General features: G+C 36.5%; 1 protein-coding gene across 3 annotated transcripts; it reads left to right on the top strand.

The window, feature by feature from the left end:
- Positions 1 to 502: 502 nt before the first annotated feature.
- Positions 503 to 27,529, top strand: b3glctb (beta 3-glucosyltransferase b). Of its 3 annotated transcripts, XM_053475803.1 has the most exons (15): positions 503 to 615; positions 745 to 791; positions 2,509 to 2,548; positions 3,109 to 3,206; positions 4,791 to 4,867; positions 7,574 to 7,685; positions 8,765 to 8,901; positions 9,709 to 9,772; positions 12,559 to 12,690; positions 12,849 to 12,918; positions 13,815 to 13,928; positions 21,688 to 21,787; positions 23,317 to 23,436; positions 25,537 to 25,681; positions 27,241 to 27,529. In XM_053475803.1, the coding sequence occupies exons 1-15, from the start codon at positions 534 to 536 to the stop codon at positions 27,403 to 27,405; spliced, it is 1,503 nt and encodes a 500-aa protein (XP_053331778.1). In that variant the 5' UTR covers positions 503 to 533; the 3' UTR covers positions 27,406 to 27,529. The 3 variants fall into 3 exon arrangements, with proteins under 3 accessions (XP_053331778.1, XP_053331776.1, XP_053331777.1); XM_053475801.1 differs by lacking the exons at positions 503 to 615; positions 745 to 791 and adding an exon at positions 1,109 to 1,427; XM_053475802.1 differs by lacking the exons at positions 503 to 615; positions 745 to 791; positions 12,559 to 12,690 and adding an exon at positions 1,109 to 1,427.
- The last annotated feature ends 43 nt before the right edge of the window (positions 27,530 to 27,572 follow it).

Here is a 27,572-nt window from a genome sequence, read left to right as displayed (position 1 = left end):
ATTCAGGGATGCGGGGGGCCTGGGCCTATCCCAAGAGACTAAGGGCACGAGGTGGGGTAGACCCCGGACAGGGTGCCAATCCATCGCAGGGCACACACACACATACACAATCATTTACACACTATGAGCAATTTGGGAACACCAATTAGCCTAATCTGCCTGTCTTTGGACCGTGGGAGGAAACCCGGAGTACCCGGAGGAAACCCACCAAGCATGGGGGGGACATGCAAACTCCATGCACACAGAGACGGGAATCGAACCTAGCCAGACCCTGGAGGTGCAAGGCGACAGTGCTAACCAACACCGTGACGCCATATAAAGACCTTTATTACTTTATTTGTATAATTAATTTGCTGTGTGTATAGAAGGTGAAATATCTACAGTAATAGCACTAGCATCCGACAAGTCGGTGTGGAGAGGTAGTATGCCGTTATGTCCTAGCGCACAGATGACCGCTAGTGGGCGCCATTTATCCACTATTTAAAAGAACACCAACCCAGGTCCAGAAAAGCCGTCTCAAAGGGTTCGTTTGGATGTTCAGCGCTATTATAATGTCTGTTTTAATAGACAGTGAGCATCGTGTCAGACTTATGTGCTGCTTCCTGTTGTCTTTGGGTGAGTAAACGCGGAATTGTTTGCGAGCTTGTATTCGCATTTATGGTGCCTGTTTGTCATGGAGAAGTCTGACTGCACGCTGTACTGAACATCACATTTCCCTGTGTGTGTGTGTGTGTGTGTCTGCAGTGCCTCCGGTCAGCAGTGTTCATGACGGCACAGCAGGTGGCTCTCAAGTGAGAACAAACCGCCGGACCCGGAACTGCGTTTCAGCTCTTTTCATTAGCGCTCATTCCTAAAGCACGCGGTGTGGGGGAACAGCCGCTATTGTTAACCCGAGAGGTTAAATCGATACTGCGGCAAGGAAGAGCGCTTTCTAGAAAATATTAGAAAATGTTAAAGTTTAGCCTGGAAGTTAACTTAAAAGAAAGTCTGTTGAATTCGGCTTTATATTTAAAACTGGCTGCATTTTTGTTGCTTTTACTCAAGAAAACAATGATCATTTGATATTACCTCCATCCATCCATCCATGTAGGAACCTCTGTAGTCCACTGAAGGCCAGTGGTGACCATGTATTTATTTCCATTGTTACAACCATGGTAGGACCTCTGGTCAACATTCCCACACTACGGGCAATTTGGGTACGCCAGTTAGCCCAATCCGCATGTTTTTGGCCTGTGCGAGGAAACTGGAAAGTAGAATCTCACCAAGCACAGGGAGAACATGCAAACTCCATGCACACAGACCCCGAGGCGGGAATTAGGACAACAATAATGTTACTTGTTGAGTTCTTTTCTTTATCCATTCGTTTATATTCAGCAACCTCTTTATCCTGGTCAATGTCACAATGGACACTATGCCAGGAACACCAGGTACCAGACTGGGACACAATAAACAACACTAACATGCTTCCAATGGAAGCCATACAGGCTCATGCCATAACCCCGCCCCCATGTTTGACAGGTGTTGTGCTTTGGAACATGAGCCCTTCCTTTTCTTCTCCATATTTTCTTTTCTCTTCACCAAGACTTGTCTTCCATGCCTTTTGGTGTTGGTGAGCTTGCATTCCTTCTTTTAAATAATATGACAGAATTTTGATTTGCTACTCTACATTTAATTTGCTGCTCTACTTTTGATTTGCTACTCTACTTTTTGACTTCACTTATCTTCTATCTGTCTAATAAGTCTGTTTTATTATTTCCTTCTGAAGAGGGCTTCCTTCACTTGTGTTGACACCTTGATGCTACAGTAATTCAACACTTGGACCCAATGCCAGACTAGTAAACAGACCTTAACTTGCCACCCAACTGTTTAATTTTTTTACGCCTCTGAAAATGAAAGTATTATTTGTAATACATAAACTAGTAATAGTTAAAATATTTTCTTAAGCACTTTAAATTGAAGCAAAAAGTTTAAATTTCGTTCATTTCATTTAAAATGTATTGTGATGGGATACATAGACAAAATTAAAAATATCCTGTTCTTGTCCAAATACTTATGGCCCTGATTGTATATACTGTAAGCCCATTTTTGGAAAGGGAAAAAAGTTCTGTCACTTAAGTCTCAAGATTGTTCTGGAAGGGTAACTTTCTGTTACTGTATATAAGTCTACATACAATTTTTAAGGGCTTTCTAAAATAAGGACTTGTCTTATGGGATATGTACCATTTCTTTAAAAAAAGATTGGCAAGAGCACTAACTACACGCATTCTGGCACTCACCAATGAGTCTTGCTTAATCGGGAGCACACAGGGGTGCTTGTGTATGTTCAGCTGGACAAAAATAAGTACTATCGGAGTAAATTCAGTAGTGATGTTTTTGCTGAAGTGCTAGAAATCTAGTTATAATATCAGTGATGTGTTTAATGATGTTTATATCAGTAGGGTGCCTTCCACCATTTTCAAGGTGTTTTTATGCACTTAACCTGTAGCCTTCATTGTTCTCTTTCCACAGGAAACACTCAACATAAATGGCCCTGTTAACCAAGTCATAGGTGAGTTATGGCATTAAAACTGTGATATTAATGTTAAGTAAGACTATTAAACTCATGATTATTAATGACAAAACAACTGAACAATAAGTGCATAGAGCAATTGCTATATAGCCCTTAAGTCTTTTTCTGCACAGAGAGCAAGATCTTTTTCTTATAGTAAATATTATTAATATAGTATTATTAATAAATAGTATTTAATTACTATAATTTAAGCAATTTCCCTCTGGGATTAATAAAGTTATTTGAATCTTGAATCTTGAATAATGAGGAGCTTTTTAAAGATTCTCTCTCTCTCTTTTGAGGCTATGTTAACTGTACTGTTTAAAGGTGCCTCCAATAATTTGCTATGCTGCAAAAGCTATTTTTCATGGCTGTAGTCATCTAAGATATCCGCAGCCAGTAACTATAGTTTTGTAATTGCAGCGGAGTTCCTCTAGCATAAAATAAATTTTACGGTATCTAATTTAGGTTAGAAATCTCAACAGTTTTCTCTCTCTCTCTCTCTCTCTCTCTCTCTCTCTCTCTCTCTCTCTCTCTCTCTTGGCTCCTCTCTTTTTCAGAACTTTCAGAAGTTGTATTTGTAATTCAGAGTCAGAAGAACTCGTACCACATCAACAGAGCAGAGCAGAGGAGAGCACACATTTTTGACCAACAGCATGTAGATCCAGCTAATCTCTCTTTCATGATTCACAAATGGTTTTGTTCAGTTAGACTTTTCAATATTAATTGAACAGCCATCACACACTGCTCTGCCAGGATGTCATGATCTGCAGTAGCTTAATTATAAAGTCAAACAAAGCTAGGCTTTCCCAAGTGTAGAGAGAGAGAGAGAGAGAGAGAGAGAGAGGAAATGAGGGGAAATTGTAAATCCAAATGCTTGAGATAAATATGTTTAGTTCCAACAAAGCACTTCCAAAGATTTAGAGAAAATTGTTTTTCAATAGCCAGCATGTGTAGGTGGAAAATAACTCATAAGGGTTTTAACAGACATGATCAATTTTGTCATTAGTGAGTTATTTACACCATACTGTAGATTAGCCTGGATCACCTTTTTTAAAGTTTTTGTGAAGCTGGTTCATATTAGACCCTGTTTTTGATCTTTTAAAGTGCCTGCCACAAGCTTCAAAAACCATGAAAGCAATTATGGAAGACAGTAATGCCTACAGGATTGTAATAATTCATAACCAACATATCCGTGTAATTTTAGACCTCCCAGAATGAAGATTTTATAATCCCTTTTACTGACATAGTGTTAGGTTTATGAACTGATTTATGCATGGTTCCTTTTATTGTATTTTTTGAGACCGTTTATATTTATTGTAAAAGCTAAATTAAGCAAAGGCAATATTATCGATTTGGCCCTATAACCTTCGCTATGATCTAACACAAATTACCTCGGTTGTTTAGTGAGACTATAAACTTACAAGACCAGCTTCGTTTGAGGCTATAGCTGTACTGCATTTCTTATCCTTTCAGTTGCTCTTGGGTTTGCTGTCTGTTTGATGCATTTGCCCGCTATAAAGTAGTAAATGAGTATACTGAGCACAGGAATTAAAGAGACTGTGCATCATTTTTTTACTTTGTCACTGTGGTAAGGCCAAGTTCTGAGTTCAGTAAATGTTCAGTAGCTTTACTTCAAATTATTGAAAACATCATTTACAATTATCTTTTATGGTAAACTATGAAGGAAATGCTGCTCTCTGTTCTCACAGTTTAAAGGGACCAAATGTAATTGGACAAATTAACATACCCCTCTAAAGGTGTAAGTTTTAAGGGGTTGTATTTACTCTGGCTTCTCTTGATTGTTGACAATGACACAGTGGTTTTGATTTTAGCATGATCAAAACCTGCATCTTGCATCACTGGCAGTGAGTACTCTTTAGATTTCATAGTTAGAGGTAACAGTAACAGCCTTCAAATGCAAATAGCATGTGACATCATCTAAAGACTGTTTAGCTGCATAGTTGTAAGTGAAATAATGAAAGAATAAAACAAAACTTGCCATGTACTTTGCTTTAAAAAAGTTGGATGCAAATACTAAAGGTTAAAAGTTTTAGTTTTCTTATTAGTATTTATGTAATATTTATATATTGTAGTTGATAGCTAAAATGACAATGTTATTAATGACCAAATATTTAGGGACACGACAGTATATAAGTATATTGTTTACATAGTGATAATATGTAAACAAACTATTCATGCTCAAAAAAATTAAAGATCTCAGATTTATGGTGTCTTGCAGAGCTCACCAGAGGTTGTTCTCCTCCATGAATTGTCAGAATACGATGGAAACTGGGGGATTTTTCCTGCGCTGCCTCGGTAAGCACCACTTCTATCTGCATAAAAAAAGATACAGACATCCAAATAGTGTCATCAGTAGACACTTTTACATACATTAAGGTTGTACTTGTAGTAGAAATGGGAGTGAGGTAGAGGTATTCTCTCAATGCTGTGTTTCAATAATTCAATTACTATAGATAATATTTATAATTAATTTTTCCACTAATATTGCATTTTATATAAGCTGTTCTTGCTGCTTGTGTCTAAAACTTGCCCTACCTCCCGTTATGTTGGGTATTCTGATCCATTCTATGATAACTGGCGGTACTGTATACAGTATATCATGCACTGTATACATCATACAGTATATCACGCTCACTTTGCTTTTAAAGAGTAAGATTAAGTGTGTCTTACCCTAGAGATTGGTCAAACCAAAGCACAGGCACAAATTTGATTGTGATGAGATGTCAAGCGGTTTCTGCCAACTAAAATCTTTAAAACTATCAATTGTTAATACAGTCATGATTGACCATGTTGAATTAGTTTCTTGGCTGCGTTTTTTAAAAGGTTTTGCATAACAGATTATCAGCAGGTAATTTTTTTAAATTCACATTAGGGTAATGAATATACTTAATGAATATACCGTACTTACACAGACTGCAGGCCACTTAGACATATCTGTATATTTGGACAGTTTGACAGCAAAAGGAGATGTCTCCATTTTTGCAGTTTTAAGAAAAAACTATATATTTTCGCAGAACAAAGTATTCCAAGCGGATTTCTTTGAGACACAATTGTGTTAAAAAACACAAATGCCAAAAATGATTTGTCAGAATGTTTTTTTTTTTTAAAGCTGTAACTCCATCTCCCACAGTTTTGTCACAATGGGTACATGATTCTGCAGTTGTGTTTGTGATTATTTAAGTATGCAGTATAGTATAAAATATGATATTTAAGTTTTAATAAAAAATAAAGCAACCCTATGCATTGATTCTGATTTTGTGTTTATTCAAACAGAAAGTAGTGGCAGCAAATTAGATATAGGAAAAAAGTGTTCGAGGTTCTGCTCCCACAGGAAAATCTAAGAAAGAAAAAATAAGCAGGTGAGGCATAAACTCAACAATAAGGACTACAATACAGTTTAAAAAATGCACTTTGTTGCTTGTGCACATTTTAAGTTTTGTAATGATATTTCTCTGCTTCACCGTGGTGCTTACAATACAGTAACCCACATAGTTTTAATAAATATACAACATGCTGTTCAATCTACATCCAAATCACATAGGCTAATGTCTTGTTTCACAGTACATATCGCAGAATTTAAGCAAGGTATACACACTATAATGGTGAGAACAAAGTGTAATTGTCCTTTTTTAGGCCAGTTTAACAATTTGTTACATTCATAAAAAGAAAATCTGCTGTTAAGTTCAGTATAACCAAAAGGCCTATGAGGCTAAACTGATATACAGTTATATAAAATTAAACTGGAAGATTGCAGAATTCACTTATTAGTATAGAAAAAAATCAAGAATATTCTCAAGACTACAATCAAGAGACACAGTCCTGTACACTCCAGATACATAAAGATTACCCGTGTAAAACTGTAAGGCCAGATTTCACTTCAATTATAAAAAGACTGCACAAATACAATAATCTTTGGAATCATTCAAAAAAACATCTGATTTTGAGAGGAATTATGCAGAAGTGTAAACAGAAAGAAGGCAAAAGCTTCTTATCCCCCAAAATACCTCATCATCTGTCAGACATAGAGAATGTGAGACTGTGTTGGGACGAGTACATAGAGCTATACTTACTACTTGGTTTCATGTAAATGCTACAAAACTCATACTGTAGGATAGCACTTTAGAGTGAAGGTGTATAATGACCCCAAACAGCTTTTCACTTACTGAAGACAAATATGAAGGGGGAAAGAACCATAAAGAAGTTGTAACTGCAGTTGCATTAAATGGCTTGTAGCATTTTAAAGGAGAAAACTCAATTCAAAACCTGTATTTATGATATTTTTTTATAATTAGACTCTAGTTTGCCATGTTTACTGAATGTTCCTAATGACAAAGAATAATCTTTTAGTAAGTAAAAATAACAAATGGATTTATTGTACAGAAGACAAATGTATAATATACAAAAGGTGAAATCAATGAGATCTCATCAAATCAATGGACAGAATCATGAGTATAGAACACACCTCTCATAATGTGCATCTATTTTATGGCCTTTAGCCAAGTGAAAGAGACACCGTGTACTTTATGCCATAATGGATCACCAGGTGGATAGCTTATTAGCTCATTGACTACAGAGTATATTAGTTATGATCCTAAGAATGGTGTATATGGACACTAAGGTAAAAGTTTAACCATGTAAACCATGTAGTCTCATTATCTACAGTATGTTTGTGGGTGTACACATTGAAAATTGCAAAAATATAAAACCATATCCTATAAATGTTATTACCAGAACTTTCCAAATCTTTAGGCTGTCACAACATTGTTGACCATGGAATATAATTTAGATTAATACACAAAACATACAGTACCCTGAAAAATATTTTAGTTAAGCATAGTTTTACATGAGGAGGTTTGGTTCATCTGGTGTTTCTGATCTACGTTCCGAATCACTTTCACATTAACTAAATTACTGCCACTGTTGAAAAAAGTTGATGTTTTATTTGACATCGAATTGCTGGGTCTTTTAAAATGAAGACATACTGAAGTGTTTGTTTCTCAGGCTGGCTGAAAGTTACTGCCGGAGCTCTTTGTGGATTTTTTTCCTGGAGGAGGAGACTCTTGTTGATTTATCCAAACTGCTGCAGGTTCTCAGCAGATTTAACCCTTTGAGAGTAAGTTATTCTTCTATCCAGCTATTCACCTCTGAATTACTATGCTACTTAATATGCTACTGCTTTGACATTAGGCCTATTGTAATACATCAGTTTGTTAATTTTTTTCATACTTTTAATCTTTTATCATTTTAAGGTATGCCATTCCAGCATATTTTCAGCCCCATGTGGCAATTTTAAATGGACAGCGTCGGTTAAACCCTTACGAGCATGCCAGTTAATTTAAAAACACTTGAAAATTCACATGAAAATTTTTAAATTCTTCTGGGTGAACGTTTTAACTTTTTTTAAGACAAAAAGTATTAAAACATCGTGCATGGTTTTGCTGCAAATAGGATAGGTATATTAAGGATACAATTATGAAAAATTAAGTCTAACTCAGAATTATTCAGTATAACCTCACACATCACAGCTGGTAGTGGGGATAAAGTAGGCTAGTTTAAAGCATGTAGAGCATTCACACCCTTTTCTACATTTGGTAGGCCATGCTTAAAAGTTGGATATGTGCAATATTTAACTGAACAGTATCAGTTCTGCCAAGGAGAACAGTCACATATCTAGTTCTGACAGAAGCTTGTTAATGGCTATACAGTACCAGGAAAAAAAGTTTGGACACATCTTCTAGTGTTTTTTTTCTTATATGTTTATTCATTTATCTATTCATTTTATTACATTTTATTTTTAACATTGTATATTTATACTAAAGATATAAAAACTCTGAAACAGCACATTATGTTGTAATTTTAGATTGTTTTAAGTGGCTACATATACTGTAGCTGTAATGACACACTCATGGCACTCATGGCTTGGCACACTCATGGCATTCTCTAATCAGATTAATGAGATGGTCACCTGGAATGGTTTTCAGTTTAGAGGTGTGTCTTGTCAGGAGTTAATTTGTAAGATTTTTTGCATTCTTAATGTGTTTTAGACCATCAGTTTAGACCAAAGTTGCATTATGCTGTGATGTGCCAAAGCATGATGGAGATGATGGGTAATGTGTTTATTAGTTGACCTTATGTGTTGACCATAGTGCTAAAATGCAATCAAATGTTTAAAAGATGACCATCTTCCAACAGGAATGGTTTCTGGGAAGGGCTCTTTATGATGCTGGTGCAACCATTATCCACCACTATGCCTTCTCAGAAGAGCCAACTGCATTTGGCTACCCTGATTTTGCTGCAGGCTGGGCCCTCAGCTGTCCTCTGGTTAAAAGGTGAGGCTGTAAGTTTGTCTGTTAGCCTTTCTGTGCTTTAAAAGTTAAGCTTGGACAGGTTTTCCACAGTCTTGAATTGGGTCGTAAACCGAAGCCATATTAAGTATATAGAAAATCATAAGGAGATAATCGGGAAGTTTAGCAGAGTTTGGTAATGGAAAAAAAAATGAAAATGTTGGTTAAAAAGTAGAGTAAAAAACTATTTCAAAAGTTCCTAAGTTCTAGTTGTAGCTTATAGCATTGACTTGCATATGTTGGTGTTTATTAACAATGTATGTAGCAGGTTCATAGATTCTGTATTCACAGTTATCCAAAATATGAGTGTACAGGTCAGAGTTTTAGGTAAGCTCATGGCACATGAATAGAAAATGAAATTTTTTTCTGTTCCTTATTAAAAATCTTAGAAAGCCTTGACAAGTTATAGGGGTTACATATTAGCAGTTTTAGCCAAGTCTTACCAATTCATGACAAATCATAAAGTGTAATAGGTACAGTACTTTGTAACACGTGGTAGGTAAAATTTCTTCATACTTCTTGACAGTTTGTCATAAGTTCAGCATGGTTTTGATTGGAGTCCTAGGTCATTTACAAGAAGATCTTACCATTTTGTAACTGATGTAGTCAATGTGTACTGTAGGGGATTGGGACATGTGACATCACCAAGTCAAGAGACCAAGAACTGTCAAAAGTTTTAATTCAGGACATTTTGGCATGCTCTAATGAAAAGGATGGAAATGTGGAAAAACTTGATATATGTAATTTGCAATGGGTAAAATGTCATATGACAGAATTTATTTGGAATTTCAGGTTAGCTGATTACGTGAAGCATGAGCCACCCAAATCAGATTTTACCATCGACCTTAAGCATGAGGTACGGTACAGTGCAGTATGCTAGTTTTAAAAAGTCCAAGTCTGATCTTGTAAAATGTGATATTCTTATAAGACTGGGTAATTATGTATCGAACTTTGTCAACATTATGCTGGCTTACTGTACCAAGTAGCTGACATTAACATGAATGTTTGTGCTGTACGTTTCTTTTTTTGTTGGTTATTAAATAATTTATTAACCAAGTAAATTTTTTAAATGGTTATTTAAGCAGAAGAATGCAAAAGGATGTCCAGAAACAAAGTCCAGGACTCTAACCTTGCCGAATGAAGCCATTCCTATAGTTTTGATATCTTTCTTATGGTTCTTTTTATTTTTTATATACTTCTTCACTTGCACTGACATCACTTTAGACCACATTTTCCCATGAGTTCCCATGAACAGCTAACAAATGCAAACTTAACACTTGGAATCGATTTTATAACATCTATCTCCTTTATGTGTCACAAATGACTAGCATCTAGGCCACACTCGGCCATAAGACTGACTATCAAACTACTGTCCTGTTACTTTTACACCTGTGACAACTGATGGACTATGTTAAGAAATGTCTGTAATGCCAAAACTATTAATGCAAATGTTTTGTTAAACTGCTTGAATCAATTCAGTGGACATTCTAAACTTCAATTAAATCTTGATTGCTGTATTTTAAATTTGTTGTGGTGGTTTAAAAAATATATAAAAAAAATAATAGTAAAAAAAAAAATATATATATATATCTTTTTACAAATATTTATGGATCAGGCTATATTACTTAATATTTCTATTTTAGGGGTGTTATACACTCATACAAACACTCATACATATATGTTTTATCAATATAGATAGTAGAAAATGTCACTGATGGAAAATATGATGGGTAATCAATTTTGGGTGGTGAGACATTGCTCTGTCTGTCCTGTTTTTCTTCCATTTCTTTCCCTGTTATCTATGTCACAGGAAGAATAAGACTCCATTCATAAAATGGAGCTAGTCCTTCTTTTTTTTTATTTCCAGGTCTTAAAATCCTCTAGTTTTGCCTTTCACACCGGTCTGTTTCCTAAAAGCATGTTTTCTTCTCAGTAATAGGTTCTTTGGTGCACTTCCTTATGCAGGGTGCCGTTCTGCATTTCAGAAACTACTGAGGGAATAATTTACTATACCCTTTTCATATAGTGCCTTGGTGCCAATTTTGTAAATGTTATTTTCAAAAAATCACCAACTTCCTACTTCCTGAATGTCGCGCAGCCAGCCTGTGACAACGTGTTAGCAGCAGGGTGGCTAGTGCAGGGCCTAATTTGCACGTCAAAAGACTCCACACTGCACAATATTTAATATATGTACATTACAGGAAGGGGTGAAAGTGTTTTAAAATTCTTTAGTGTACTATGTAGAGTATAGAATTCCTCTTACCTTACACCAAGCAGTGCCCTTGTTCGGGGGTTAGAGAATAAATAGAGTGTTAGAACCTAATTAGCTTTGTAGCTCACATAAGCGATGAACAGCAGTGAGTCTGTTTATATAGAGTTACAGTCAAAACATTGTTTATTAATACTGAATACATTTAGATGATGACAGAACAAATATGGAATTTGGCAGTCAACAAAAATGTTACCTTTTGCTTTGATTACGGCTTTGCATTCTCTCAGTCAGCCTCATAAGATAATCACCTGGAAGAGTTTTCCAGAGGTTTCCTAGAGGTTTTAAGTACAGTAGTTGTTGGCTGCTTTTTCTTCACTCTTCGGTCCAACTCATCCGAGGTGATTGTGGAGGCCAGGTCATCTGATGTAGCACTCCATCACTCTCCTTTTTGGGCAGATAGCTCTTACATAACCTAGAGGCGTGTTTGAGGTAATGTCCTGTTGGAATGCAAAAGAGTCTCACTTAGTGTAAACCAGATGGGACAGCAAGTCGCTGCAGAATGCTGTGGTAGCCATGTTGGTTTGACTAAGTGACCAACAATGTCACCAGCAAAGCACCGGGCCACCAACACATTTTCACCTCCATGCTTCAAGTGGTAACCACACATTCAGGAACCGACTGCGAAAATCTGTCTATATCTGACAAAAACATGGTGATTAGAACCAAAAATCTCACATATGGACTCATCAGACCAAAGGATATTTTTCCACTAATCTAATGTCCATTTTATGTGTTTCATGACTCAAACAAGTCTTCTGCTTGTTGTTATTCTAAAGTAATGGGTTTTCTGCTGCATTTGGATTCATGAAGGCCCAACTCACAGTTTCCTCTGAACAGTGGTATCTGCTGCTTGAACTCCAAGAAGCATTTATGTGGGCCCTAATCTAAAGTGCTGTAAATCAACAGTTTCTAGTCAGTCTTAAAAACTTATCCTCTCCAGCAGATTAAATTTTTAGTTTTTTCTTGGTCCTTCCTTCCCTTTCTTTGTGTATCTAATAAGAAAATGACATGAGTATGCCAAGCTGCCATGAAAGTTAAAATAAAAACATATTTTGGTTTGTTAAACAAACTAAGCACTCACACAGGCCTCTCTCTCTCTCTCTCTCTCTCTCTCTCTATATATATATATATATATATATATATATATATATATATATATATATATATATATATATATATATATATATATATATATGAGAGAGAGAGTAATTGCCCCAGGTATTTAAAAGTCATTCAGGGCAATTACTACAGTGCCTGTTGGGACATGAAATTCATACTGTGCTCATGCCTGTTTGTTCCATAAAAATATTGCTATTTTCTCAACTCATCAAACAGGCCCACTATGGAATAATCTGAAATTTTTTTTATAGATTGCTCTGTATATTTGGGATGAGGGAAGAGGACTTGGTTTAACTGCTGTGCATGAGTTCTGCTCTGAACTTCATGGCTCACCAAACACTGAGCATTGTGCTACCACCGTCAACTCTTATCTGCCGATGTGTGTAGGTTTATTATTTCATTACTTTTAGTGTTTTGTTTATCATGTACATATGTCATTGAATCATTAAAGTTAATTAATGATAAAATAGAGAGTAAATTGTCTAGTTTTAATTCTGCACATAAAGATCTAGATAGAGTAACAAAGAAGTTTTCTTTGTAGGGTTCCCTAGTGAAGAGGCAGGACCTTTTTGTGGCAGTGAAGACTTGTCTTAAGTTCCACAGGGATAGAGGTGCGTTATATAAGTTTTCTGCCTTGCAAAACAAAAAATATTGTGTGGACAAAATTGTGTGATAAACAAAACTTCCTACAATAACACCTCCCACAGACAAGCTCCATATTGTATTTTGGGCAAAGTGAAAATTACATCAGTGAAAGATGATGATGCTTTTTCATGTTAAAATAAATTAGTTGATAAAATATTCCTTAATAACTGACTTTTTGGTATTCGACTAAAGCTATTTAATATATTGTGTGTTTTGGGTTATCTTTGCATTGTAAAAGCATTAATGAAAAGTCAGAAAAAATGCACCTCATTTTATGTCTGCTTTTTATATATTTGGGAAAACTCATTTTCTCCACGCTCTTTCCTGCACGGAGATATCGATGGGTAATTTATTCAGACCACTTTGTGGTGTAGTATGGGATGGAGATAAATAGGGTTGGAGCAATCCTAAAAATCAGCAGACACCGTCACTTTGCAGGTATTTACATGACCATGAGTTGTTTTTAAGCATCAGGGAAATGTTAAATGGTTCCATATTTATTCAGTTCCATCAAAACATTAAACATTAGCTAAAGGCATGTTAAAAGAACTGTCCTTGTGGAATAGTATTAAAAGTTTTTTTTTTATGTTGTGTACTGATTTGGCAGTTGAATTAGTTTGAGGGGTAAAATTATGCCAATAGTTAAATTGCGATTGTTTGATGTGACAATTGTGCCCATTAAATTGTATTCATGTAAGAAGATTGATTTAAAAAATTTCCAAAATTATTTTATAATTAAAAAAAGAAAACCCAATATTTTATATCCCATTGAAGTGTCTGTAATCCTTCTTTAATCTTCTTTTCATTCCTGGTTTATGCCTGATTGTTTCTCATTTGTCTTTCTGTTCATGGTTTTTCTTAGTGCCTGTAGTAAAGAGGACCTGGGCAAAGGACGCAGCGTTGCTGGAGTTTTATAGTGACAGTGCTGATCCAGACATTCCAACTACTTACCTGGGAGTCCCTAACACAGAAAGTGGTCAGTATTTAGAGCAGTATTGTGTGTTTTAGTATTTGTCCGCTGTGTCGTCAGCACCTACTAAACAACTAAAAAAAGAGTTTCACAGACCTACTCGTCCCTCTTTCACCTCTTTCTGCCTAATATTTGATGTACAGCCCAGAGGGTGTTTTGCCATCTCACGTAACTACCCAATTTTAGACTCAACCATTCCCTGCCGTGTTCACCGATTGACCATTTTATCAGCTCTGTGTACTGTATACACGGATTATTTGGGCGTATTACTGTTTGTAATTGGTGTATTTATCTGCACTATTTGTCAGCCCTATTGATGGAAAGTGGCCACCATGGGACCACTGCTAACCAGATATCCAGAGTGGTGGGTCATTGTTTGCACAGAAGTCACATGACCTGGTTAGGCACAGTATCTTGTATGGGTGTCATTCTCACATACCCATCAGCAGGATTCTTAAGTTTCTTAATGAGCAAATATTAATAACAGTCTGTCCACCAAAACATGTCTACAACCTGTTGATCACGGATGTCAGAATAATTAATAGACACAGTGCATGTAGTAGTTGAGTACAGTGGTAACTTGACGAATTTAATCCATCCTGGAAGCGAGTTCTTAAGGTAAAATTTCGTATTGCAATGTCCAATAATTTAATTATATTTTTGCATATAAAAATGAGAAAATACATGCAAATTAAGTAAAGTAAATAGATATTAACCACCACTTAACCTTAATTTATGATTCCTCTCGGCACCGGCTGGTTTAAAGACAAAACTGAAAATGGCTCTATTTTCCTCTTGATGCCCTTCTTGATAGCATGTAGCGCAGCCACATAATAGGTTTTTATAATGCTGCAGATAATTTTTTCATATGGTGTTGTATACTTTACAGTGGTGTGAAAAACTATTTGCCCCCTTCCTGATTTCTTATTCTTTTGCATGTTTGTCACACAAAATGTTTCTGATCATTAAACACATTTAACTATTAGTCAAAGATAACACAAGTAAACACAAAATGCAGTTTTTAAATGATGGTTTTAATTATTTAGGGAGAAAAAAAACCCAAACCTACATAGCCCTGTGTGAAAAAGTAATTGCCCCCCGAACCTAATAACTGGTTGGGCCACCCTTAGCAGCAATAACTGCAATCAAGCGTTTGCGATAACTTGCAACGAGTCTTTAACAGCGCTCTGGAGGAATTTTGGCCCACTCATCTTTGCAGAATTGTTGTTCAGAGGGTTTTTTAGCATGAACCGCCTTTTTAAGGTCATGCCACAACATGTGAATAGGATTCAGGTCAGGACTTTGACTAGGCTACTCCAAAGTCTTCATTTTGTTTTTCTTCAGCCATTCAGAGGTGGATTTGCTGGTGTGTTTTGGGTCATTGTCCTGCTGCAGCACCCAAGATCGCTTCAGCTTGAGTTGACGAACAGATGGCCGGACATTCTCCTTCAGGATTTTTTGGTAGACAGTAGAATTCATGGTTCCATCTATCACAGCAAGCCTTCCAGGTCCTGAAGCAGCAAAACAACCCCAGACCATCACACTACCACCACCATATTTTACTGTTTGTCTGATGTTCTTTTTCTGAAATGCTGTGTTACTTTTACGCCAGATGTAACGGGACACGCACCTTCCAAAAAGTTCAACTTTTGTCTCATCGGTCCACAAGGTATTTTCCCAAAAGTCTTGGCAATCATTGAGATGTTTTTTAGCAAAATTGAGACGAGCCTTGTTCTTTTTGCTTAAAAATGGTTTGCGCCTTGGAAATCTGCCATGCAGGCCGTTTTTGCCCAGTCTCTTTCTTATTGTGGAGTCGTGAACACTGACCTTAATTGAGGCAAGTGAGGCCTGCAGTTCTTTAGATGTTGTCCTGGGGTCTTTTGTGGCCTCTCGGATGAGTTGTCTCTGCGCTCTTGGGGTAATTTTGGTCGGCCGGCCACTCCTGGGAAGGTTCACCACTGTTCCATGTTTTTGCCATTTGTGGATAATGGCTCTCACTGTGGTTTGCTGGAGTCCCAAAGCTTTAGAAATGGCTTTATAACCTTTACCAGACTGATAGATCTCAATTACTTTTGTTCTCATTTGTTCCTGAATTTCTTTGGATCTTGGCATTATGTCTAACTTTTGAGGTGCTTTTGTTCTACTTCTCTGTGTCAGGTAGCTCCTATTTAAGTGATTTCTTGATTGAAACAGGTGTGGTAGTAATCAGGCCTGGGGGTGACTACAGAAATTAAACTCGGGTGTGATAAACCACAGTTAAGTTATTTTTTAACAAGGGGGCAATCACTTTTTCACACAGGGCCATGTAGATTTGCAGTTTTTTTTCTTCCTTAATAACGTAAACCTTCATTTAAAAACTGCATTTTGTGTTCAATTATGTTATCTTTGACTAATAGTTAACGGTTTTTGATGAGCAGAAACATTTAAGTGTGACAAACATGCAAAAGAATAAGAAATCAGGAAGGGGGCAAATAGTTTTTCACACCACTGTATAATCTGTTCCGATATAATGTATTGCCACTTCAGTTGCTTTGGTTCCATGTTTTTACACCCGCAAGACTTTCTCTTTAAATAACCAGGGGCATTCCGGTGACACAAGAATGAGGGAGGCCAATGCTCCATTCCACTAGTTGTAGTCAACCATCACCACTAACAGGAAGTTACAGTAAAAGGCCTTGGGCTTGGCAAATTAAAAGACATTTTGGCACTTTCAGCAATACCAAATTAATAATATACTGTAAGTGTAAGTATATTTGTATATATTTTTGTATTATATAAGTATATTTTTACCCCTGTGTGTATAATTTTTACCCGTGCCCAGGTCCAGAAAAGGAGTTCTCGAGAATGCATCAAGCACAGCGTCTAGATTGCTGTTTAGATGTGATGTCATTAGTGCCATCTGTCTTTTCCATCTGTCTTTTCCAAAATCTTAGTTTGTCTTGTTCTTCGACCTACACAGCCATAGCTGATAAAGTAGGAAGAGTGTTGCTTTTGGCATTTTTTTCAGAAAAATTTCAGTTATATTAGGCGTAGCAAAGCAAAGGCATAACACCACAAACAAAACAGTAGAATATAAAAAATCTGTACCCTCAGGAGTAAAGGTGTATGTGTTTGTAGCGAAACAGAGAATTATCACAGATTAGTCCTAAATGAGACTCTAATTTATGCCTTCATCTAACTTATGGTATATTTTACAAATTCCAGTACATTTTTTGATAACCTACCATTATTTCTATTACTATTTCTATTTCTAAGTGATGCAGAACACTTAAACCAAGGAAGAGATGATCCAGTTATTGGTACCAAAATGCTGTTCCACAATCATAATACCATGGGTGCCATTTGTTGCAAGATTAAGCTCTAAGCCATCTCCTGGACTATTTCTACTGCCAAAAGATTTGTAATTTGCAAGTGGTGTGTGTAATGTGGCAAATCTCGCTTGAAGAATCGACTGGGAACCCCTAGTACCGTATTCCATTGATTGTGGTCCCATTTGAAAGAATTGGCATGGCACTTATTGGGCCCTTACAATGTACAGTACTGCATAAAGACACAACTTCATGCAAGTTTTAGTGGACTATGCAACATGATAGCCAGAAACACTGTAATTTGTCCACATTTTAATCTGATCATTTTGATTCTTACATATTTTCTCACACTTTTTCTTGTTTCATACACTCACTCACTTATCGTCTATTATCCTGTATTCAGGGTCGCAGGGGGGCCTATCCCAGGAGACAAGGCGTGGTAAGGCGACAGTGCTAACCACTACACCACCGTGCCGCCCATTTCATACACATTTGCATAATTTTCTTTGGATTCTGTAAAGCTGTTTTGCAACAATGACCACTGTTAAAAGCACTACACAAATAAACTGGAATTGAATTTAATTTCAGCATGTAGCATCACAGACGCACTTTAAGTACCACTACTGTTTCTGTCTCTAGCCCTCCTCAAACTTGAATGGCTAAAGTGCCATATAATAATGAGTGATCTGAGTGTTGGCATCCTTTATGTGATGGAGTCATTGAAGTAACTAAGTACTTTTACTTTATTACTGTATTTAGGATCTGTATATAAGATGTTTTTTTTTTCTCCCTCTCCATCTCTGGAAGGCATTGCATTACATGTTACAAACACTAATATCAACACCTGCAGACTATTTTATATAATTGTGCAATTTGCCTTCTAATTGCCTTCCTTAACCATGTAGCAGGTGTTTAAAATGAGAAGTGGAAATAGCCTTAAACCAGCATTATTACACACACAGAAAAACACACACAAGCTTTGTATGTTTCAGGACTTTTAGGTTGATATTTCACTGTCTGGTGCTTTTGGTTTCCATACACATGTTTATTGTTTCATCTTTTGATAAATATTATTATTTAAGCCCCTAAGTTAAGTTTTGGCTCGTCTCACATCTGTTCTATTCTGGTTATCACAGTTCTGTTTTGATTACTCTGTTTGGGTTGCTTCGTTTTTTTTGCTCCTGTTCTCGTTTCTGTTTATTTTCTACTTTGTTTTAGAACTGTTAATATCTGTGAATACACTATGACTGCAATCCCCATTCCCTGATAAAATGTGAGACCTACATAGAGGCGAAGAGGGATGCATAACAGCGCTCTATGGGCTCACAATAAGCACAACAGGGCTTATCAGAGTTCTTAGAAATCCCAACATGGCAAAGAGGCATGATCTGTTTTCATTTACACTTCTTAATCCTGCTTGGAATTTTGAAAACCTTGATACTCTCAATGAGACCCCTGTTATGTCTATTGCACTGCAACCCTTTTAGTCTTTATGTAAAGGACCTTCTTCCTAACTTTCTCTACCAACATCCAGGAATAAGGTTCGGTGTTTCAGCACCTACAGTAGGCACAATCAAAGGGATGGAGAGAAAGAGAAAGAGAGAGAGATGCTTGGACCAGGGACTGCCACCACATGATCACCATCCAACTAACAGGCATGTGGGTTGGTTACCCTGGACCCATTTTATATGCTGAACTGCTCCAGAACCACAATCTCGATTATGTTACTGCCAGCTGCCTGTAATCAATGATGAAAGGAGTTATATACAGTATGTTTTCATTCTTGTAACCTTCAGAAACAAAGAATTTCTTAGATATACCTATGAAAAATTCCATAGTCAATACATATTTTACACTAATTTTTTTTAGTTAGATGTATTAGTAAACAAATTTTTACATGTTTTCTGATTTTTTAAAAATAGATTATTATTAAATTATTTCCAGCCAAGAATTGACCATTTCATATTTGGGTATATCTAGGTTAGTTGGTCAGCCCATGTGTTTTTGTATGTTTTTCATGTAGGTGTGGTTTAATTTAACAGGCGACATAGCGGCATAATGGTTAGCACTGTGGGCTCACACCTCCTGGGTCGAGGGTTATGGATCCATTTCTCCCTGCGGTTAGTGGTTTTCCTCTGGGTACTCTGGTTACCCACATTCCAACAAATCTGAGTTTTTAAATATAGAGGTTAGAGGAGTAAGATAATTCAAATTAATACAGTAAAACATGTAAGAAAATGCAGCTGGAACAGGTAATGCACATTTATAGACTGTCATGAATATGTGTGTGAATCCATAGCCATGTTTTATGTTCTCCCACCAATAGTCCCATTTTAATAGTTTACTTGGTGTGGTTTTTAATGCACAGATTTTGTATACATGTTACTTGTTTATTTATATATATATATATATATATATATATATATATATATATATTCTTCTTCGGAGTGACTTTTGAGAAGGATGTTGGTGAAAACAAACCATAACAACACCATTATACAAGTTCTAGCTAAATCGTTGAAACAAGATTTGCTAATAGTAAAGAATTGAGTAGAACGCCTACTGTACTGTATGTAGGCGACAAGGTTGAACCGGAAATTGATTGACGAGTGGTTGCCATCATTTTGTGACACCACAGGGAATTGTTTTTTACTCCTAGTGTAGTTTGACATTGTACTCTAGTGTACTCAGTGTCTTTTATTCAAGTCAAAATATGTGTACATGTACATATCAGGCTTTTTTATTATTGATAAAAGTTCACTGTGAATTGTTCCATGGAGTTTTATCTTTTATTCAATTTCAGCAGGAATATTGCTTTAAGGTTGGGGAAACAATGTTCCTGTAAGTTTATAAAGCAACGATGCAACAACTGTCACTTCAGTCAAGTTGGTCTGAATTACACACACACCAAATAACAATGCGCATGTTCTGTCACAAAAAATCACCTCAACCATATTGGAACGCTGACTTTGTTCTGATTAACACACAAAGCACACACAAACAAAACACATCACAATGTCAGCAGTTGTCCAACATTGTTCTGGTTTGCACACATAACTGCTTTCAAATGGTCATCCCGTGTCAACAAATACCGTCGCTACAACATACTGGGTTGGCTCTTTCTTCTTCCATAGCCAGTATATTAGTATAAATTATGTTCGGTTCTGATCTGTAAGTATATTAACACACACTTGTTGCAAGAGGCTAAGGGTTAGCACTTTTTTTAGATGTCAAATAATTTCTAGGACAGTATGTCTTCCCCTTTAATGAGAGTTGCAGTTCTGTACAAAGTACAAAGCCATCTTGTTTTGCTCCGATACTCCTCTCCTTTGAAAATGTACTCCTTCTTCAAACAAAGATTGAATAGATAGGTGTGCCCATATATATTTTTTAATTTGCAAGGACGTTATTATTTTTTATATTCTGGCTGCAGCCCATACAATAGAATCTTTCTCTGACTCTTTTTTCTTTCTCTCTCTCTCTCTCTCTCTCTCTCTCTTGAAAGAGTTTTAAATCTGAAATTTTGTCTTTTGTCTTTTTTGTTTAGTAACAAGCTGTAAATATTTAAATATATTACATGTTTAAGTGTGTACTTTCAGATTGTGTGTGGAGCGGGTGGGGTGTTTTTATTTTTATAAAATAATAATAAAATAAATACAAGGATTAGCTATTGAAAAGAAAATGACTGTCACTTTACTGTTTTCACCACTTGAACAAATCTCTATGAGCTGCCCTGACCTATTTGCAGTCCTCCGGCTGATCCCTTTCCTTCCTCTAGTGCCCATAATGGTCATAATGCTGAGACTCTATTCTGAAATACATTCCGTTTCCACTGCATGCTCTTTCGACCAAATTAGCATCCACAGTAAGCCACTACAAGCAGTAACCGCAGCATCCCGGGCCTTCTACTAAACTGGAAGATTTATTTGCCTACTAATTCTGTCTTTTCTATGTCATTGCCTTTTATGGTTGATTATTTTTACAACGTTCTGTTTGCTCTGACATTATTAGTCATGCTGTTTTATTGCCTTTAAAGTAGGAATAGCAAGATACAACATAGTAGATAAGTGTTTTGTAGCCCAGGATTATAAGACTATAAGAGCGGCCCAACAGACTAACAAACAGCCAATTATTTTTGCACCTTTTTTCAGAGAGATGACTTAACAATTGCCCTGCCATAGTTCTATACTCATTTCCACTAAGGCTTCTAAAGAGGATTTTGATATAAATTGGAAAACAGGGAAATGAAGGAAACATTTTTTAAGGAAGATCAATGATCACTTAACATAGTTTAATTTTATTCTACTGTTATTGTTCATTTTTATTCATATTACATGTGTGCTAGATGTTGCCTGCTCTCTTAGTCTATGCCCATCTTTAACGCCACGCCAAACGCAAACGCATTTTGCCAACACTACATAATTTTTTTTCTTCTTTTTGTGCAATTTGCTTCTCAGGGCACTGTGCAAAGACATTTGCCATTTTAAGGAGGTTTGTCAGTGGAGACGTGACTCAAGCACCTTGGCTGCTACTAGTAGACGATGACACCTTAATGAGGTAACACGACTGGCAGTCAAGTGAATCCCACAAGTACACGCTGTTCCTAGGACATAAAAAAACTGATACTGTATGGTAAAAAGAACTGAATTTGTTTGGTAATGAACAAATATTCATTATTTATTCAAACTGTCATGTGATCAGACATTTTTATTTAGAATACTATGTATCAGCTTTTGCTGCAGTTGATGGGAACTTTTTGTAGAGAGTATGTATATATACACTGTGTGCATTATTAGACAAATTCAAATTCAAATTTTATTTGTCACATACACAGTCATACACAGTACGATATGCAGTGAAATGCTTATAAATTTACCGGTTTAAAGTTACTGAAAATGGCCTTAAAACAAAAAACAAAGAAAAATAGGTCAGAACAGTCGTGAGGCAGCCGACCTCACCGGCGCCATCTTTATTCCCCAGCAACAAGTTGCATGTATGAGGATTATTTCAATATTGAACAACTACAGTGCTCTCGGTCAATCCAAACAGTTAATTATCCTCAAACCTGAATATATAAGGAATAAAAGTGAGGGTTTGACTTTTGATGGAGAATATCTATGTGTGCACAATTAGTGGGCAGAATTATTATTGTGTATAAGTGTGCAGAATGATTCTGTCATTTTCTTGATTTGTTGACATTCAACTTTTTGTGCAGCAGTAAACACAGTCTCCTACAGAAAGGTGTACTGTTTTCCTTGACAGTAAATCTCTCATTTAAGAAGAGCCCACAAGTTCTTAATAGGGTTTAGGTCAGGTGAGGAAGGGGGCCATGTCATCATTCTTTCTTCTTTTTTTATTAACAAGCCACGCAGTGGAGTAGTTTGATGCAGGGGATGGAGCTTTGTCTTGCATAAAGATTACGGTCTTTTTAATATTTTTTCTGTAACACGGCCTGAAGTGTCTTCTAAAAACAGGAGTAGGTTTGGTAGTTGATTTTGAGTCCATCTTCAAACCGAAAAGGTCCAAATAGTTTATCTTTAATAAAGTACCCCACCTCCACATTGCTGACCTTGGAGTCGAAGGGGAGCTCTGTGCCCGTTACTGATCCATCCACGTGCTTTTCTATCTGGTCCATCAAGAGTCGCTCTCATCTCATCAGTCTATACAACCTTTGAAAAAACAAGTCTTCAAATATTTCTTGGTCCAGGAACTTTTGTGTCTCGTCCTGTGGTTGTCAGGTTTCAGCCTTCCTAACCTTGTCCATGGCTTTGAGCTCTGAACACCTTGTACTAATGGACACCACTGGAAGATAATGGGTTCCTGGTATCTTTACGTTTGATTCTTCTCGAATCTTTTGGTTTTTGGCTCTTTGATCACGACCCAATATCTTAGCAATTTCAAGAGTGTTGCACACTCCCTCACTTACTGCACAAATATACATCACCTGATATGCGTAAATCCAACAAGCATTCTGTATAAGCAATAATACAGTGTATATAGAGAGTTTAAATAGGTCTTACTATATTAGTGTTGAAAGATTAAAGAAGACATTTTGGGTAGTTATGTGTGTTGTGATTGCTTTCCAGTCTGCCAAGACTTCGGCAACATCTGGGCTGTTACAACCCTAATGAGGCTGTAATTATTGGTGAGCGCTATGGGTATACTCTCAACAAGGGTGGCTACAGCTATATTACTGGCGGAGGAGGGTAAGCCTGTAAAACTCACTTGTCACTGTTGTTTTGATTTGTAGTAGGTATTTGAAGACATGCTATTTAGAAAAACCTTTCCGCATACATCCATGTTCTTAGACAATAAAAGGAAATTAGAGAATCTTAGGGAAACCCAGAAAAACACTGGAAAAAGCTTGGGATAGTCAGATATTATCCCTCAGGATCCCAGGGTCAAAACCGGTTACTTTGAACTGTAAGGCCCCGGTGTACCCACTATGCCACTGTGCTACACTGTAGAATTTTTTTAAGCCTAACTGAAGCAGTCAGTTCTCATTTCTTAAAGAACTATGTTGGTAGACATATCCCATGGCAATGGAAAAGCTGTTAATGTGTTTCAGAAGAGTCAAATTATTGAGAGAAAAAAAAATCACATAAATGCTTGGTGAAGTTGCACTGTAAAAAATCAATAGTAGAAATCACAGCTGTTAAATGGTAAAAAAAAAAAGAGCATTTCCATATGCATAATGCAACAAGAACTCCTAGCAATGTGAATAAACAGTTGTGTGAACATAAGTAAACCATTTGTTATTGAGGCTAATAAGAAGGCTACAATTCATTACTGAGCGTAAAGGTTAATGATTAAGCAATTAAAATAATTACCCGTTGGACAGGTCTGGGCTCTGCAATGTTACATGGTATAATTTTTTTGTCATCAGTTCAATATTTTGGCCAAAAAATTGGCTAGTGTTTTAGCAGCCTACTAAACCTTCCTTTAAAAAAAAAAAAAAAAAAAAACCCTGACGCCTAGATACCAGGCAGTTTGTCCTAGACATCTGCTGTAACGATTTGTTTACCCCAATGGTCAAAAGGAAGACAAATTATCTATAACATGAATATATCAGCAGCATGAATAAATTGCATCACAGAACACCTGCACAGCATAAAAGCATAGTATCATAAAAAGTAAAAAGTTAAGTTTTTTTACCCTGCTATCACCTATGTTCTATTTAGTGGTTAATACTGAGTTATTTTTAGTTTATTGCCATTAAACAATTGATGGGTTGAACAATTCTCCCTCAGCACTGGTTCTCAGGGATGTGTATTTTTCCTAGCTTCTCTTTTTACCCATGACTGCATACATCTATGCCTCCAACAGTATTTTCAAGTTCACAGATGATATATCCGTGGATCAGAGGTCTTATAGGTAGGGGATCCAGCACTTTATTGGCATGGTGTGAGGACAACAAATTGGAACTCGACACCAAGAAAATCAAGGAGGTCACTGTTGATATCAAACAGGCTAGAAATCACACTTATGCTCCCATTCTCATGAAAAGAGGCAAAGTGGACCGTGTACCAATCTATGAGGATCTCATCTGGTCCCTGGCCTCGTCTCTTATAGATAAAAAGGCAGTACAGTGCCTCTATTTTCTGATGAGAGTTAAAAAAAAAAAAACAGTGCTCCAGGACGTTGGTAAACTTTCTACCACTGTAACACTGAGAGCATCTTCACATACTGCATCTCAGTATTGTATGGCAACTGCACAGCTTCAGACCATAAAGAGTTTTAGAGCATGGCAAAAAACTTTTAACAAATTATTGCCATTCAGTTACCCAACATGGAGAACAATTATCAACTGAGGACACAATCATTGTTTGTCTGGTGAAAATCAGGAAAGTGAGCAGAGGCAGTGTGATGCTCTAGGAAACCTTGGGTCCTGGCATGTAAATGTTGCATTGACATGCCCCACCTACCTAAAATACTTGCAGATCAAGAATACTCTGTTGCATTATTGCCTAATGGCAATTGGCTCTTTTACCAGGATAACACACCCTGCCACACTGCAAAAATGGTTCAGAGGTGGTGTAATGAAGATGAGAATGAGTTCAAAGTATTGGCTTGGCCTCCAAAAGATCCTTATCTGATTGAGTTTCTGTAGTGTTTGCTGGACAAATAGGTTTGATCCACAGATACTTTTTGCCCACCGATACAGTAGTTTACTATCAGTGGACCTCTACGTTCATTTTTTGTTGTATATTTTTTTTCTAGACTTTAGATTTCCACTCTGCCATAATTGTGTTCCTGTTTTTATGTTATTTCTGTGATATATATAATATTTTTCCTTTTTCTGTTAGTATGGTGTTTAGCAGAGAGGCAGTGTTGAAAATTATTTCCAGTGGTTGTGGCTGTTACAGTCCAGATGCTCCAGATGACATGGTATTGAGAAGGTGCTTTAACACACTAGGCTTGTCGGTTACACACAGCCCACAGTTTCACCAGGTAAATCACATGAACAGTTTGTTTTCAAGCTTCATGTTTAATATGGCAATACTGATTTTTTTTTTTTTTATTCAGAATGAAACATTGACAACCAAATGAATATCATTTAATTAATATGATTTATTATTTATTTAAAACATTTATATCATTTATTTAAAAAGTTAAAATATTACGTTATTTAATTTCAAACTAGAGTGAATCACTATTCATACAGCATAAATACCATGTATATCTCAGGCTAGTTTAGTACATGCAACCAATCAAAGGAAGACTGCTGACTTGACAGTTGTCCGGAAGATGATCATCATCATCCTCAACAAGGAGGGCTAGCCAAAGAAGGTCATTGCTGAAAGGGTGGCCAGTCACAGAGTGCTGTTTCAAAGCATATTTATGGAAAGGTAGCTGGAAGGGAAAAGTATGGTAGGAAAGATGCGCAAAGCAATAGGTCTTAAGAAGATGGTCATGCAAAGTTGATTCAAGAGCATTCCAAGGAGTGAACTAAGGCTGGCGTCAGAGAGCTACCATGCACAGACATTTTAAGGAAATATGCTACAAATTTTGCAGATTTTGCAAATTTTGCTGTAGTGCCAAGCCTTCTGAACCAGAGACAATGTCAGAAACGTCTTGGCTCTACCCGAGCTAAGAAGAAAAGAACTGGAACATTTTTCAACTGTTTTTTTATTTTTTTTTTTTTTTTTTTTTCAGACGAAAGCGTGAAAAAATTGGAAGTCCACATCCCATATTTTTTAGGAAAAGTGGAAAGACACATAATCCAAGTTGTTTTAAGTACAGTGTGAACTTTCTACAGTCTTTGATTATTTGGAGTGCTATGTCATCTGCTGGTGTTGGTCCACTGAGTTTTATCAAGTCCAAAAGGCTTTTGTCTAAAACAAGCATTATGGAGTTGCTGATTTCCTTTTTCAGCAGGACTTAGCACCTGTTCACAGTGCCAAAACTACTAAACTACATTGACTGCTTTGCTGACCATGATATTATTGTGCTTGATTGGTTAGCCAGCTTGCCTGACCTGAATCCCACAGAAAATCTAGGGAAGAGGAAGATGAGAAACACTTGACCCAATAATACAGATGACCTGAAGGCTGCTATTAAAGCAATCTACAGTGGTCTTTGAAATTGCTTTAGCAGTGCCACAGGCTAATCACCTTCATGTCATGCATCACTGATGTAGGAAATTGTGCAGAAGACCCCTCAACATAAATAAAAATAGTGTTTAGAAGTTAGACATTTTTGTTTTATAAATTATCGTAACCTTTTTTGACTGATCTTCACTGATTAGAAAATATTTAAATTTCGCAATACTGGAATTTTGAGTTTCATGAGCTGTAAGCCATAGTCATAAAAAAAATCAATTTACATTTAATGAATAGGATATATGAGTTCCACTTTTTAAACTAAATTACATAAAAAGTCCACATTATTCAAATTTTTAAAAACAATTTACATGAAAGTTAAGAACCTTAATAGAACTTTATGGGAATAATTTGCATAGATACTTTATTTTAATTCCCGCTGTAAATAGTTTCCTTTGTGGTCCATAGGCTCGTCCAGATGATTATCCCAAAGAGTTACTGCTTCGTCAGAGCCCCATCTCCTTCCACAAACACTGGAACATCAACCCTATATCTGTGTACCAGCAGTGGCTGATGGAATCTGAGGATTTGCTTCAGCAGATCTTTAAGACAGAGTACAGACAAGAGCTCTAATACAAGAGCTTATTTTCATGTTGTGTAATGTAGAATGGAAGTCTATAACTATTTGCACATTCACAATTTTTGTAACTTATCTTGATATGTCAACACAGTAAATTTAAAGTAAAATAACTGAAGTGCAGGCTTTTAATTTTATTTGAATTAATAAAAAATTTAAATGA

This window comes from Clarias gariepinus, chromosome 17 (genome assembly GCF_024256425.1).
Source record: "Clarias gariepinus isolate MV-2021 ecotype Netherlands chromosome 17, CGAR_prim_01v2, whole genome shotgun sequence".
Classification (NCBI taxonomy): Eukaryota; Metazoa; Chordata; class Actinopteri; order Siluriformes; family Clariidae; genus Clarias; species Clarias gariepinus.
This window is presented reverse-complemented; position numbering and strand designations above follow the sequence as displayed.